The sequence below is a fragment of the Moschus berezovskii genome, chromosome 22 (genome assembly GCF_049115385.1).
Source record: "Moschus berezovskii isolate FMDL1 chromosome 22, NW_MosBer_1.0, whole genome shotgun sequence".
Lineage (NCBI taxonomy): Eukaryota > Metazoa > Chordata > Mammalia > Artiodactyla > Moschidae > Moschus > Moschus berezovskii.
The window spans coordinates 7,919,875-7,934,529 of NC_142481.1; the positions used below are offsets into that span (position 1 = coordinate 7,919,875).

The window sequence follows — 14,655 nt, forward strand, 5'->3', positions numbered from 1 at the left end:
GATTTTGAGGCAAAGCATACGCAGAGAAAGCCAGGGAGCAGGAGCTACTGGATGGAAAAGACGAGAAGAGACAAGAGTCCCTAGAGCCCTGTCCAAAGCTTCCGTGTCCCCTTTATCTGTTTCACAAGCACGGCGTTGTCCTGGAGCCAGCCCACAGGACTGCTGAGTCCCTGAATGAAATGGCCTCAATAGGCCAGAAGTTGCTATTTCCTCCCATCCTCCCCTCAGAAACACAGCCAAGATTGGTCAGAGTTTATTGAAAGGCACGGGAACCATACTAAGGCAAGTTCCAGATGTCTGGCTTCAGTTGGGGTCCATGTCTTCCCTGTCCGAGATGGAGTGGGAGTGCTGGGTAATCAGTCCCCCATAGGCAGCCACAGGGCCTTGGTCCGTGCTGCCCGCCGCCCCAGCTCCGGACCTGCCCCCTCAGCCTCCTGATCCCAGGCCCGTGGGCAGCCTCTGTTCACCCACACCGGCTTGAGGTTTCCTGCTGAGGCCCACTCCACAAACTGGGAGCCCTGGTGTGGGGAGAGGCAGAGAGGCATGGTCAGCATATCTACTGGCTTTGTTGCTAAGCACATGCTTCCTTGGCAGCAAGGGCTATTACTGAAGACAGGCTTGACCCTTGACCTAGGCTCTGTGGTTAGAAAGTTCAGCTCCCAGCAAGCAGACCTTCCAGATGCCGAGAGAAACAAGCCTGACCTTTATGGCTGTGGAACTTTCTCTCCTTAACAGCCCACACTCAAAGGAACGGGGCCAGTGGTAACTGTTGACGAGAAGTTTCCATCTGATACTATCAGGAGACCAAGAGGGTGGACTGTAGGCTTCTGACTCTGTTGCTAGGGTGTAGTCCTTAGCAATGGGTTGTCCAATGAGAGTAGGTCTTTGGGCTAGGCATCAGGCCCTTGTTGCTAAGGAGATCCTCTAAGGGGCTCTAAAGGGGCAGGACCTCAGAACCTAGTTGCCAAGAAGTTTCTCCCCTTTAGCAATGGGAATTCTAAGGGGATGCAGCCAGGATCCCAGAAAAGGTGGAGTTTGTTGGTGAAGTTTAAGACACTGGAGATGGCAAAACAAAAAGTACCTGGGCAGATCCGAAATACCACAGGGCCTGGATGTCCTGGTGCAAGGCGAGGCAGCGGGTCAGGTGGTCCTGGTCTCCTGTCACCACATTCACCAGGCCTGCTGGCAATAAGGTGGCCATCTCCTAGCGGATGGGAGAATGGGTCACCCAGGGTTGGGAGGAAGGGAGTCAGAGACACTCAGGGCAGTCGGGAGGGTGAGGAGTGAGCATCTAGGGAGTGGCCATGGGGGTCCTGGCAGGAATGACTGGGGTCAGGACTGATAAAGGCTCAGTCTGGACAGAACCATCACTGGGATTACAAGGACTGAAGGCTCAGGTACCAGGATGTGGGTTACCACGGTTACCAAGGGGGAGTGGGGTGAGAGCCGAGCTCCTGCAAGCCATGGGGCGTCTTTCATACCCTCGGCTGCTCCTCAGGCTGCAGGAGCAGCGGCAGGCAGGCGGGCAACGATACCTGGCAGACCTCCAAGGCAGGGATGGGACAGGCCCCACTGGGCACCAAGACCACAGTGTTGCCGTGAGCCAGGGCAGGGGCCAGTAGAGACACAAAGGCAAGCAGGGGCCACTCGTCTGGGCACACAATCGCTAGCACGCCCAGTGGCTCCCGCAGCTGAAGCACGGGGCCTCTCAGCTCTGCGACCTGCAGGGACAGGAAGGCAGTCAAGGGCAGAGCAGGGGAGCCTGACTACCCTCCTCCAACCTTCTCTATCACCTGCCCTTTCTCTTCTCTCATCCCCAGTCTGCTTCTCCATAACAATTCCAATCATAATAATGTAGACACTCACATCAGCTGTGTGACCTTGGGTGAACAACTTAACCTCTCTGCGCCTCAGTCACTCATTTTTAAAATGAATATAATAATAGCGCCTCCCTCAGAGATTTGCTGTTAGGATAGAATGAGTTAACATGTGTACAGATCTCAAAACCTGGCCTATGGGCTTGTTTGCATGTGCGTGTGTATGTGTTTTAAGGTTTTCCTGACTATATTAACAACTGATTATCACTAAACTGCACACACTTTATTTTTCTGGCTCTGCCACCTCGAGGCATGTGGGATCTTAGTTCCCCAAACAGGGATCAAACCTGCACCCTCTGCACTGGCAGCAGGAAGCCTTAACCATTGGCCCGCCAGGGAATTCACCTAAACTGCAGACACTTTAACGAGTACAATTTGATGAGTTCCGACATATGTATACACCCACAAAACCAACAACCACAATCAAGATAATGAACTTCACCCCCCACATTTCCTTGTACCCCTGGATAATCCTTCGTTCCTGCCTCTACTTGAACCCTCTGTCTCTTTCCTCAGACAACCAGTGATCTGCTTCCTCTTTATAAATTAGTGTGCGTTTTCTAGGATTTTCTAGGTATAGAATCACAGTCTGTACTCTTTTATCTGGTTTCTTTCATTCAGCATAACCTTAAGCTTCACACATGCTGTAACTTGTTCCTTCCTGAGTGCGAGTAGGACCCCATTGTATGGATGCCTTAAAAGAAAAAACTTTTTAAGAATCTTTTAATTGCATCACATGGCATGTGGGATCTTAGTTCCCTGAAAGGGATCAAACATGCACTTCCTGCACTGGAAGCCCAGGGTCTTCACCGCTGGACCACTAGGGAAGTCCTTATGGTATGCTGCTGCTGCTGCTAAGTCACTTCAGTCGTGTCCGACTCTGTGTGACCCCATAGACGGAAGCCCACCAGGCCTCCCTGTCCCTGGGTATGGATGGACCATAATTTATTTATCTACTAACCTACTGGGGACATTTGGATTCCTCTTTTGGTTTACTATGAATAATGCTGCTATACACATTTGTGCATAAGTCTTTGTACGGATACATGTGTTTATTTTTCTTGGGATAAAACCTAGAAATTGCATTTATTTAGATAAATACCTAGGAATCATGTTTAAAGTATATTTAATTTTTTAAGAAAGTGTCAAACTGTTTCCCAAAGGAGTTGTCCCATGGATGGTCCCACCAGCAGGCTCCACAGAGCCACTGGAGCCCCAATCTGGCTCCTTCCGTACTCCTTGCCCGGACCCCATTCCAGACTAACTGCTCTGTCTGCCGGCCCACAGACCCCTCTCACCTGCAGGGCGCAGCCTTGGGCCTGGACCCGGGCACCCCAGGCCCGTAGCCGCTTCACGCTCAGCTCCACCTCCGCCTTGGCGACCTTGAGCTCCACGCCGTGCCTTTCCAGCCTTGAGACCAGGTTGGGCTCTCTGCGTTGCAGCGCAGCCGCCAGGGCCCACAGCAGGGCCGCTCTGGCTGCTGGGGACTGGCTCATCCAGCTGTGGGTGGACGTGACCGTGCACACTGGGGGTTGGCTTCCTCACCCTGGCTCTTCCCGGTGCCCCACCTCTGTTCACAAGCCCTAGCCTGGTGGTCCAGGCCCCACTGCCCGTCTGCCCAGGGAGGAAAGTGAGCGGCTGGAAACATCCTGTCAGCTCTGAGAGCTCAGATTCCGCAGCCTGGAGTCCAGCCCTGGGGTTTCAGACTGCGTCCTCTAACACCCCATGACCCCTGGGCTATCTTAAGCGATGCACCCCGCCACCTACTTCCAACTTACCCGGGGGCGGCCTGGTGAGCTGCCTCCACGGCACCGCGGATATCCTTGGCTCCGCCCTCAGCCACGTAGCCATGGAGACTGCCCTGTGAATCCCGGATGGGCCTGGAACTCCTGGCTCCAGGAGCCTGGAAACGGCCCCCCACAAAAAGCCCATAGGGAGGTGCTGGGCTGCAGGAGGATGAGGGGTGGGGATGGGTCTGGGCTGTCCCTGCCCAGAACCCACCCTCACCCCTCCCTGGATGGACTACTCCGGCTCCCACGAGTCTCTGCGGGACCCCGCACTCCTGGCCCAGTGAATCTCTGGGGGAGCACAGAACTTCATCAAGCGGAACTGAGATTCTTGTCAGGCCTGGCAGCTAGGGGTGAGGCCGTTAAGACTCAGAAAGCAATTCTCAGCGGGACTCAGGGACCCTCACCTCCATGGCCCTAAAGACCCTCCTTTCAGTCAGGGGAGGATCCCCTCTTCCCCTCCACCTTCCAGGAATTCTGGGAGTTGTAGTCCCTACACTAGCTCACCCTGTTTCAGGTCCAGCTGGTAGGGTTGAGGGAAGAGCAAGGCCAAAGGCGTCATAGTTGAGAGTCTTGGACAGATAGGGAATCCAGGCAGGGGTCCCCGAAGGTCGCAGATACTCATACAGACCCTGGAAGAGGGGCAGTGTTAAGAGGCCATGCGATGGGCACAAGGTGGATGAAGGGGTGGTGCCATGCAGGGACAGGGGTACTCACATCTTGCCCCCCGTGCCAGGAGGACCCGCTCTCTTTGCAGCCACCCGTGGGTACTGCAGGGTCCCTGAGGCCGTGGGCATTGATCCAGACCGTGCCCACCTGGAGCCTGTGGGGAGCAGGGGACATCAGAGAGAAATGTAGAAAGTTGGGGGGGATGAGTCGGAGAGGTGAGGATGGGATGGGGGACGAGACCCACAGAGAGGGCAGACACGGAGACGGGAGCTGGGGCCTCCCAGCAGGCCCCCTGTGCCCCAGTGGGCGTCCACTGACCCGTAGGCCAGCTCTAGGGCCTGCCCCAGTCTCTCGCTCCACACGCTGGCACTTCCTCCGCGGGGTGTCCCGTTGGCCACAGCCAGGGCCTCCTTGACTGTGCGGAACGGGGAAGCCACCACCAGAGGCCACGGTACCTGGAGGGGATGACAGAGGGGCTCAGAGGGCCTGGCCGGTCCCTCCCTCCAACACCCCATGACACCCTAGGGGTCCACAGCTAGCAGCCCCCAGACCCATCCAAACGGCCACCCCGCGGGCCTCTGTGTGCTGCTGCTCATGCCCAGCAGAGGCTGGGTGGATGGAGTGGGGTCTCTGGGGCCTAAAGGGTTCACCTCTGCCTGGGCACACGGGGAGGCTGGAGGCAGATCAGAGACCAAAGTTGGGGGGAAGAATGGGCTGTCTGAGGGCACACTGCCAGCCTGGAAGACCTGCGAGAAAAAGGAAAAGACCTGCAAGTCCGCTCCGGTCCTTCCTCCCCAAAGAACCAGGGTCCAGACCCCCAGCCCCTCCTCCCTCAGACCCAGGAGTGAGATCTCAGGCCCCTCCTCCTCTGGAACTCCAGAGTCTGTACCCCGGCTCACCTGTGCACCTTGGCTCTGGGCCTCACGCACGTAGCGCTGTGCCAGGTCACGGGCGGCAGCCCCCCGAGCCCCCATGTCCACGGCCCCATCTAGCCCGCGGCCGCAGCGAAGCCGCCCCATCCGCTCCTGGAGCCGCCTCATCGTCTCATCCCACACAGCCTCCTGGATGAGCAGCCTGAGGCCCCCCTGCTAGGAAAAGGGAGGGGTCAGAGTGGACAAACTCAGGGCCCACGTGGACGGGCCACAGACCCACAGACGGCCACGATGGGGGGACATATGTGTAAAGGTCAGAGGAGGCTCTGGGCGAAGAGGCTGAGGACCCTGGAGACTCCCTGAGGCTCCAAACCCCAGGCGAGATGTGGAGTTACAGAAAGCTGGTGACGCAGAGTGAACAGAGAGGTTAGAAATCTAGGACGTGGGCACTTAGAAAAAGGAAGAGCCCTAATGAACAATAGGGGCTTCCCAGGTACCTCAGTGGAAAGAACCCGTCTGCCAGTGCAGGAGACACAAGAGACATGGGTTCGATTCCTGGGTTGGGAAGATACCCTTGAGGAAGAAATGGCAACCTACTCCAATATTTTTGCCTAGGAAATCTCATGGACAGAAGAGCCTGATGGGCTACAGTCCATGCTGTCGCAAAGATTTGGACACGACTCAGCGACTAAAGTAACAATGAACGACAGACACAGAGCCCTCTCCTCTACAGGACCGGGAGAGGCAAGAACATGGAGACTAAGAAACTTGAGGGGCGATGTCCGGCACATACGATGGTGTAAAGATAAAAGAGTTTGGAGACACAAAGAACAGAAAATTAGAAAGAAGACAGGAAGCTCCAGGCTCTGGTGACGGACATGCCCAGCCCCCAGGAAGGGGGGCCCATGGGCACAGGAGTCTCACCGGGCTGCGGTCAGACCAGGCTGCATCCACGATACCCTCCACGGCCGAGTCCACATCCGCCACCTCCGTCAGCAGGAGCAGAGACTCAGCCGCCAGTGCCAGGCCCAGCTCGGGACCCCAGCCTGCTAGGGTCCGCCGTAGGGCGCGTCCTTCCTAGGGGAGTCGCACAGCGTTCAGCAAGGGGCGGAGCATGCTGGCCCCGCCCCCGCCGTGGCCCCGCCCCCAGCCTCCAAGATACTTCGGTGGCTCCGCAGAAGGCCACCTTCTGGACTCCAGGCTGGGCAGCCAGGACAGGCCCCAGGGAATCAGGGCCGCTGATCACATTGAGGATTCCTGGGAATGGGGCTAGCTCCCCTGCCAGCTGGGCCAGGAGGAGGGGCGTCGGGGTGGCTGGGGGCACCAGGACCACCACAGTGCAGCCTGGGGGAAGTAGGCAGCTCAAGATCGGGGAGTCCAGACCCCCAAACCCCTCCTCCCTCAGACCCAGGGGTCCAGACCCCCTGCCGCTCCTCCCTCAGACCCAGGGGTCCAGACCCCCTGCCGCTCCTCCCTCAGACCCAGGGGTCCAGACCCCCTGCCGCTCCTCCCTCAGACCCAGGGGTCCAGACCCCCTGCCGCTCCTCCCTCAGACCCAGGGGTCCAGACCCCCTGCCGCTCCTCCCTCAGACCCAGGGGTCCAGACCCCCAGCCCCTCCTCCCTCAGACCCAGGGGTCCAGACCCCCTGCCGCTCCTCCCTCAGACCCAGGGGTCCAGACCCCCGCCCCTCCCCCCTCAGACCCAGGGGTCCAGACGCCGCCGACCACTTACCCACAGCCAATGCAGGGCAAATCCTCCACATCATGTCCAGGAAGGGGAAGGTGGGGGGCAGGATGAGACCAACCACTCCTGCAGAAATAAAGGAGACTGGGCGCAGGCCCCGGGGTGGGGGGAGGGCGAGGGGGGTGGGGGGGAGGGCGAGGGGGGTGGGGGGGAGGGGCTGGGCCTCCTGCAGCTCACCCATGGGCTCCCAGCCTGCCAGCGCCTCCTCCTGGGTGTGCGCCTGGACCGCGTGGTACTGAAGCAGCTGCTGGGCCAGGGGCACATCCCTGTCTCGAACTTCTCGAACGGCCCGTCCGGTAACCAGGGACTCCAGGGTCCACAGCAGCCGCTGGTGCTTCTGGATTGCCTTGGCCAGCCTGTGGAGCAGGTAGCGGGGGATGCCCATTTCCCACTACCCCTTGGCCAGGTAGAGTCCTGGAACACAGGCTGTGTCCCTGAAGTACAGTTTCCAGGAGCCCTTGGGGCATCCCCACACTATTTACCAGGGGTGGAGGGCACCAAAGGTTGTTGAGAAATGTAATCTGGGAAATACTCAAAATCTCAGGTTGCTGTGTAAAGATCTTGGCCACCTCCCCTCAAAGGTGCCAGGAAATGAAAGCTTAACCTTTAATCTCAGTTGTTCTTTGGGAAATGGCATCTTTGTCTCTAACTTCCCCAAGAGTGTTTTGGGGTGGGACTTCTCTGGTAGTCCAGTGGTTAAGGCTCTGCGCTCCCAGTGCAGGGGGCCCAGATTCAATCCCTGATTAGGGAACCATATGCCACAACTAAAGATCCCGCATGCCTGGTGGCTCTGTGGTAAAGAATCAGTTTGCAATGCAGGAGCTGCAGGAGACGTGGGTTCAACCCCTTGGTGGAGAAGATACCCTGGAGGAGGGCATGGCAACCCACTCCAGTATTCTTGCCTGGAGAATCCCATGGACAGAGGAGCCTGGCAGGCAACAGTCCATAGGGTCACAAAGAGTCGGACACAACTGAAGTGGCTTAGCACACACTCATCATGCTACAACCAAGACCAGACACAGCCAAATAAATATTTAAAAAAACCCAAAAAATGGTTTTGGCCAAGGAGCTGTTGAGAAATGGTGCCCTGAAGAGTCCCAAGGATATTCAGGGAATCAGGCTTTGTCATTACAAATCTCAGCAAACAGTGGGAAATGGATGTTGCAGCTGCTCAAAGGCAAGCTGGGAACACGAGCCTGAGCTGCCAATGAATTCAGTGTGATGTTGGGAAAGAGTCTTTGTTCTCAAATCCGTCTCCATCCCCTGGGGTCCACACCTCGAGTGCATCACCTGGTCAGATGTTGGGCCCGAAACGCTCCGGGTTGCGTGCTCCAGTTCTCCAGTGAGGCTCTGGCAGCCTCCACAGCTGCCGCCACATCCTCGCTCTGTGCCTGCAGGCAACTGGCCAAGTTCTCTCCTGGGAAGATGAATGGGGGGACCCAGTTGGGAGGTGGGGGGTGTCTTTGTCAGAACTGGAGGGGGCTGACATTTCTGGAGCCCAGGAGTACCCCAAGGCAGTAAAGCTGGTCCCCTGCCCCACTCTGGGTCTCAGTTTTATCATCTGACAAATGGGGATAAATCTGACTGCTGTCCACAGGCAAGGATGGGTCTTTATGAGAAAGCAACTTCAAAAGTGTCCACAGGGACTTAGGACCATAGCTAGGAGGACTGTTATCAAAAGGAGCCAGAAATCTCAGCCTTCTTCTCCCACCAGCTGCTTCCTGCCCTCAGGGGCGTGAGCAAAGGGACTGGTGTGGTGTTGGTGGGGACGCCTGGGGCCATAGATGCCTCTTCCTCCATGTCTGGGGGACATCATATACCTGTGATGGGATCCTGGCAAGGCACTGAACTCCTGTGTTCCGGTTTTAACCACTGTCCATTAACATAGTGACCCAAGTGCCGGTCCTGGGTGTCCAACCAGGCCTGGGGGAGGTGGAGACAGTTAGGTAAGGGGTCTGAGAGGTGGCTGAGGGAGCTGGACCCCTACCCAGAGTCCAATGAGAGAGGAATATCTGCCCCTTTTGCCTCATCAGGTATTTTCCTGTGTAGGAAGAAAATACACATAAATATATGTGTGTGATAAGTCACTCCATCTTTGTGACCCCATGGACCATAGCCTGCCAGGCTCCTTCGTCCACGGGATTCCCTAGGCAGGCATACTGGAATGGGTTGCCATGACCTTTCCCAGGGGATCCTCCCAAGCCAGGGATCGAACCTGCATCTCTTATATCTCCTGCATTGGCAGGCAGGTTCCTTACCACTTTAAAACATTAAATTCACCATTTTTAAATTCTGTTTTTTAAGTTGATATGTTGTAGTTTTACTTTTATTCAGCTCAAGAATTTTTTTTTTTTGGATATGATATTCCATTGTCTGGCATTTGGTTTATCTATTCATCAGTTGATGGCCATTTGGGTTACTTTCTGCCTTTTGGCTATTGTGGATAGCACTGCTGTGAACATTCACGTACAAGTCTTTGTTTGAGTACCTGTTTACTTCTTTGGGGTACGTGTAGCCCAGAGCTGCTGGATCATATAACCATGTTCAGAGTAATTTACGCAGGAAATATCAAACTGTTTACCATAGCAACCATTTTACATTTCCCACCAGCAGTGTATGAAGGATGTCCTACTGACTTTTACACATGCAGAATGTGAACAAAGGATTGATAACACTTTTTCTTCTCCATGGAGAAATGACTTTCTTGAATAGAAATGCCTAGAACTTCCCTGGTGGTCCAGTGGTTAAGCATCTGCGTTTCTAATGTAGGTTTGCTCCCTAGTCAGGGAACTAAGATCCCGATGCAGTTAAAAAGAAAAAAAAAAGAAATTTCCCTGGAAATCTGATAAAATTAATTATATTTCTAGACAACATTGACCCTTGACTGATCCACTACACCTGGACTGGGAAAACTGGGAATAGACCATAAATATCCAGTGGGAGACATCACTTTGCCAACAAAAGTCCATATAGTCAAAGTTATACGGAAGTCAAAGTCAAAGCTTTCCAGTAGTCACGTGTGGATGAGAGAGTTGGACCATAAAGAAGACGGGGTGCCAAAGAATTGATGCTTTCTAATTGTGGTGCTGGGGAAGACTCTTGAGAGTTCCTAGAAGAGCAAGAAGATCACTCCTTGCAAACCAGTCGCTCCTAAAGGAAAGCAACCCAGAAGAATTGATGCTGAAGTTCCAATACTTTGGCCACCTGATGTGAAAAGCCGACTCACTGGAAGAGATCCCGATGCCGGGAAAGACTGAGAGCAACAGAAGAAGGGGGCAGCAGAGGATGAGATGATTAAATAGCATCGCCAACTCAACGGACATGAATTTGAGCAAACTCTGGGAGACAGTGGAGCACAGAGGGGCCTGGCGTGCTGCAGTCCATGGGGTCACAAAGAGTCAGACACAGCTTAGCAATGGGACAAGGACAACAACAACAAGCCAGTGGTAAGTCAGAGCCCTGAGTGTTCCTGGAGTGCTTCGCATGCTTATGATGGACATGTCCCTTGCCAGGACCCTGGAAGCAATGTCCATGGACTGGACCACTGGTACAGGGTCTCTTTGGGAGGTGGGACTTTTAAGCCAGGTGGCTTCCACATCTTCCTGTGTGAAGGCACTCTTAGCCTGGATCTTATAATACTCTGGCCTTGGCTAGACCATCTGGAAGATGGGGATAATCACAGTCCCTCCCTATGTCACAGGTCAGTGGTGAGAATTAAATGTATCACTATGTGTCATATGCTCAGAAGGGCACTTACTTAAGACTTTCAATTAATTTTACTGCATTTCACCCTCTCTGCCTCTTGTTTCTTTCTCTCCCTGGTCCTGTCTTTCCCAAATCCTTGCTAAATCTAAGATATCCTTCCTGCTTTTTTCTTTCTGCAGACTGTTTTCTCTTTGCATCCCCAATGCCTCAGTCTCCTGATTTTTCTTTTACTCTACCAGGGAGGCCTTCTCATTTTTTTTTAATTTTTTATAATTAATAAGATTCTTAAAAATTATTTATTTACTTGGCTGCACTGGGTCTCAGTTGTGGTATGTGGGATTTTCTATCTTTATTGTGGCATGCAGGATCTTTAGTTGTAGCATGTGGGATCTAGTTCCCTGACCAAGGATTGAACCCACGTCCCCTGCATTGGGAGCACAGATTCTTAGCCACTGGACCACCAGGAAAGTCCTTGTTTTTCTCTTTTTTAAAAAATATTATTTTATTATTATTAATATTTTTGGTCATCCCATGCAGCATGACAGGCTTAGTTCCCCGACCAGGGATTGCACCCACAGCCCCTGTGGTGGAAACGCAAAGTCTTAACCATGGGACCATCAGCGAAATGCCTTTATTTCTCTTTAAACAATTTTTAAGTAAAGTAAAAATTCAGAAGTTCCAAATTCAGAGGCCCCCATGGGAAGTCACATTTTGGAAAAAGCTGGGGATGTGTGAACATGAGTTGGATACTAGACAATATTAAAGAATGACTGTTCATGTTGTTAATGTGAAAATGGCCTGGTGGTTATGTTGCAAAATGAGTCCTTATCTGTTAGAAATGAAGATTCAAATATTTATGAGAAGTTATCAGGCCATCGGGTTTTAAATCACTCCAGGAAAAAAAAGAGAAAACAAAGAGATACAACACTGGATGAAATGTTGATGACTATTGACATTGAGTGATGGGTGAATCAGAGTTCATAATTTCAGTACTCTGTGAAAGTTTGCAAAATCTCCCCCTCAAAGAAAAACAAAACCTGGAAAGAATGTTCCACAGGGTCCTGGCAGGCCATGCTGGGGTGAGAAGAGGCCACTGGTAGAGACTAAGAACTCAGGACTTGTCTAAAAAGATAGCGATTGGATCCAGATGATATTTGTCAGGGAATGTGAGCCAAAGGTTGCCAAACTTTGGAATTTTATTTTCAAGAGAAGCTGGAATCCCGGATGTTTACTTGTCCACTAATGCACATTTTTAAAAATAAAGTTCAGGCCAAAGAAAACATGTTAGCTAGTTGAATCTGGTCCACAGATTTTAAGGTTGAGCTGTGGGGTGGCAGAGGGGTGGTGGTGAGAGTTGTGGGGGCCCATGGGCTCTGGAATCCAGAGTTCAGGTTCAAATCTCAGTTTGACATTTTTTAAGCTGTGTTGACCATCAGCCAATCACTTGCCTCTTTAAGCTTCTGTGTGCTATCACTAAATGACAATAATGCCCTTTCACAAGTGTTTTGGGGATTAAATGATATCATGCTGCACACAGGGTTTTCCCTGGTGGCTCAGTAGGTAAAGAATCCCCCTGCAATGTGGGAGACCTGGGTTCGATCCCTGGATTGGGAAGACCCCCTAGAGGAGGCATGGCAACCCACTCCAGTATTCTTGCCTGGAGAATCCCCATGGACAGAGGAGCCTGGAGGGTTGTAGTCCATGGGGTCGCAGAGTCCAACACGACTGAGTGACTAAGCACACTGAACGACTAAGCACTTGGTAAGCACAGAGGCTGGCACACAGAAAGCACCCAACAAATATAAGCAATTTATTGAGTATTATGCCATTATTGCTATTTCAGGATAGTACATCTCTAACCAACCTCCAAGTGTGGGAATTCTCTGTATTCCATCCCAGATCCACTTATCTGAGTTTACACTGTGTGTGTACTCAGTCACTTCAGTCATGTCCAACTCTTTGCAACTCTATGCACTGCAGCCCACCAGGCTCCTCTGTCCACGGGATTTTCCAGGCAAGAATACTGTACTGTGTTGCCATTTCCTCCTCCAGAGATCTTCCTGACCCAGGGATCAAACCCACGTCTCCTGCATTGCATGCAGATTCTTAACCGCTGTGCCACCGGGGAAGCCCTACGCTACATTTCTAAATAATCTTATCATTCCCACTGTTCAATTCTTTCTTCTGTGAGCCCCCTGTCTCCAGACCTGAGGTCCAGGCACAGGCAGTATCTGACTCCTGCACATGACCCAAGGCTGTCCCCAGGTCCCTCTCATCATAGCTATGTGATAACCAAGCCCAACCTTTCTGCGACACAACTCTTCCTGGGTGAGGTGGGAGGACAGGGACAGGGCCAGACACAAGGCATTGTCTTTGCCCTCTCAGTATCTCAAACCCGGTTCCTCCTGCATCTCTGCCTCATCCCCTCCTCCCCATCTCTACAGCCCGCACCAGGCTCTGGTCTTATCTTCTTCCACGCATGTGAACCACTGTTCTAACCTCTTCCTCTTTCCCTCCAGAGAAGCCCAAGCTTCTCACACGTGGGTGCCAGAGGGCTCTGTGAGATCAGGACGGCTCCATGGGGGATTCTGAGGGACCTGTATAAAAAACTCGAGGCACTCTACTTATACAGAAGGGATAAGGCTACCCACTCCAGTATTCTGGCCTGGAGAATTCCATGGGCTGTACAGTCCATGGGGTCGCAAAGAGTCAGACATGACAGCGACTTTCACTACTTATACAGCTAACCCCAAGAGAGTTCTGGGGGACTCTGAGTGATCACTGGAGCTCCACGAGATTATTCTGCGGGGTCGAAGGTAATTATAGGAAGTTCTGATATATCCTGGGGTTCTGAGAGTTCCTGAGACTATAGGAACTTCACAAGTATTGAAGTGATGCCTGAGGAATCCCGGGGGCTCCTTGGAGGTCTCCAGATGGTCAAAGAAGACCTCCTCCTGGAGTTCTAGGACCCCGGGAGCCATAGGATGTTCTGAGGAATCACGGGAAATCTACGCAGGTTCTGAGGGCCCTCAGAAGACTTCTGAGCCCCACAGAAATTCTGAGTCCGCGGGGACCCTGAAGAACCACAGGACCCACTGGGCGGATTCTGAAGAGTCGGAGAAGCGGTACACTGAATCTTGGAGCGTGGAACAGAACAGGCACGAAGACTCGCGAGAACAGACCAAACGGCAAAGAGACAGCAACCTTAAAAGGTCAAGGGAACGCCTTCCAGCCTGGATCCTAAGGAGCAGCAGGAGCCGACGGGGCGGAGCTGCTGAGCTGCCGCGGTGGATCACGGGAGACTGCGCGCAAAACTGGGCCCTGACGACCGCGAAGGGGGATAGGCAGCGCGGATCCAGGCAAGCCCTCACCAGTGCGCATGCGTGGCTCTCCGGCGCCGGTCCGTATTCCAGCGTCGTGAAGATCTCCCAGGCGCGCGATGCTGTGCGCGTAGCAGCCATCACTCTCTCTCAGACGGTTTTCCGCGGAGTGCGGGGCTCTCTGCCCGAAGGAACCTGAAGGTCCGAAGGGCAGCACCGCCCGCTCTAGCCCAAAGGGCGGAGCTACAGGAGATTGGGCGTAACTCCCGCCTTAGCACCCGGTTACTCCGCTTATAGGTCTGCGAGTGGGAAGTGCAGTTTGGAGCATGCGCTGTCCTCAAAGGCGGGGGAATGAAAATGTGTGTGCTAAATCGCTTCAGTAGTGTCCGACTCCTTGCGATCACATGGACAGTAGCCCGCCAGGCTCCTCTGTTCATGGGATTCTCCTGGCTAGAATACCAGAGTGGGTTACCATGCCCTCCTCTAGGGGATCTTTCCAACCCAGGGATCGAACCCCTGTTTCCTGCGGCTTCTGCATTGCAGACTGATTCTTTACCGCTGAGCCAGCGGGGAAGCCCAGAACGAAAATATGGGTATCTTCAAATAGTTCCGAGGCCTTTAGATTTAGAAGCGTGGCCAAATTGGTGTCTTCCCATCACCCTGTTCATACTGGAGATCGAA

At 53.4% G+C, this 14,655-nt stretch overlaps 1 protein-coding gene across 2 annotated transcripts; it reads right to left on the reverse strand.

Annotated features, from left to right (window-relative positions):
• Nucleotides 1-240: 240 nt before the first annotated feature.
• On the reverse strand, nucleotides 241-14,227 carry ALDH16A1 (aldehyde dehydrogenase 16 family member A1). 2 transcript variants are annotated; one of them, XM_055411613.2, is made up of 17 exons: nucleotides 14,026-14,227; nucleotides 8,770-8,872; nucleotides 8,240-8,366; nucleotides 7,127-7,305; nucleotides 6,938-7,015; nucleotides 6,368-6,549; nucleotides 6,130-6,282; nucleotides 5,233-5,418; nucleotides 4,984-5,079; nucleotides 4,652-4,788; nucleotides 4,382-4,487; nucleotides 4,172-4,296; nucleotides 3,656-3,823; nucleotides 3,176-3,377; nucleotides 1,536-1,721; nucleotides 1,082-1,204; nucleotides 241-518 (listed from the first exon to the last, which is right to left on the reverse strand). In XM_055411613.2, exons 1-17 carry the CDS (start codon nucleotides 14,113-14,115, stop codon nucleotides 357-359), a joined length of 2,403 nt encoding a protein of 800 aa, XP_055267588.1. In that variant the 5' UTR covers nucleotides 14,116-14,227; the 3' UTR covers nucleotides 241-356. The 2 variants fall into 2 exon arrangements, with proteins under 2 accessions (XP_055267588.1, XP_055267586.1); XM_055411611.2 differs by having other exon boundaries at nucleotides 5,233-5,421.
• Between the last annotated feature and the right edge of the window lie 428 nt (nucleotides 14,228-14,655).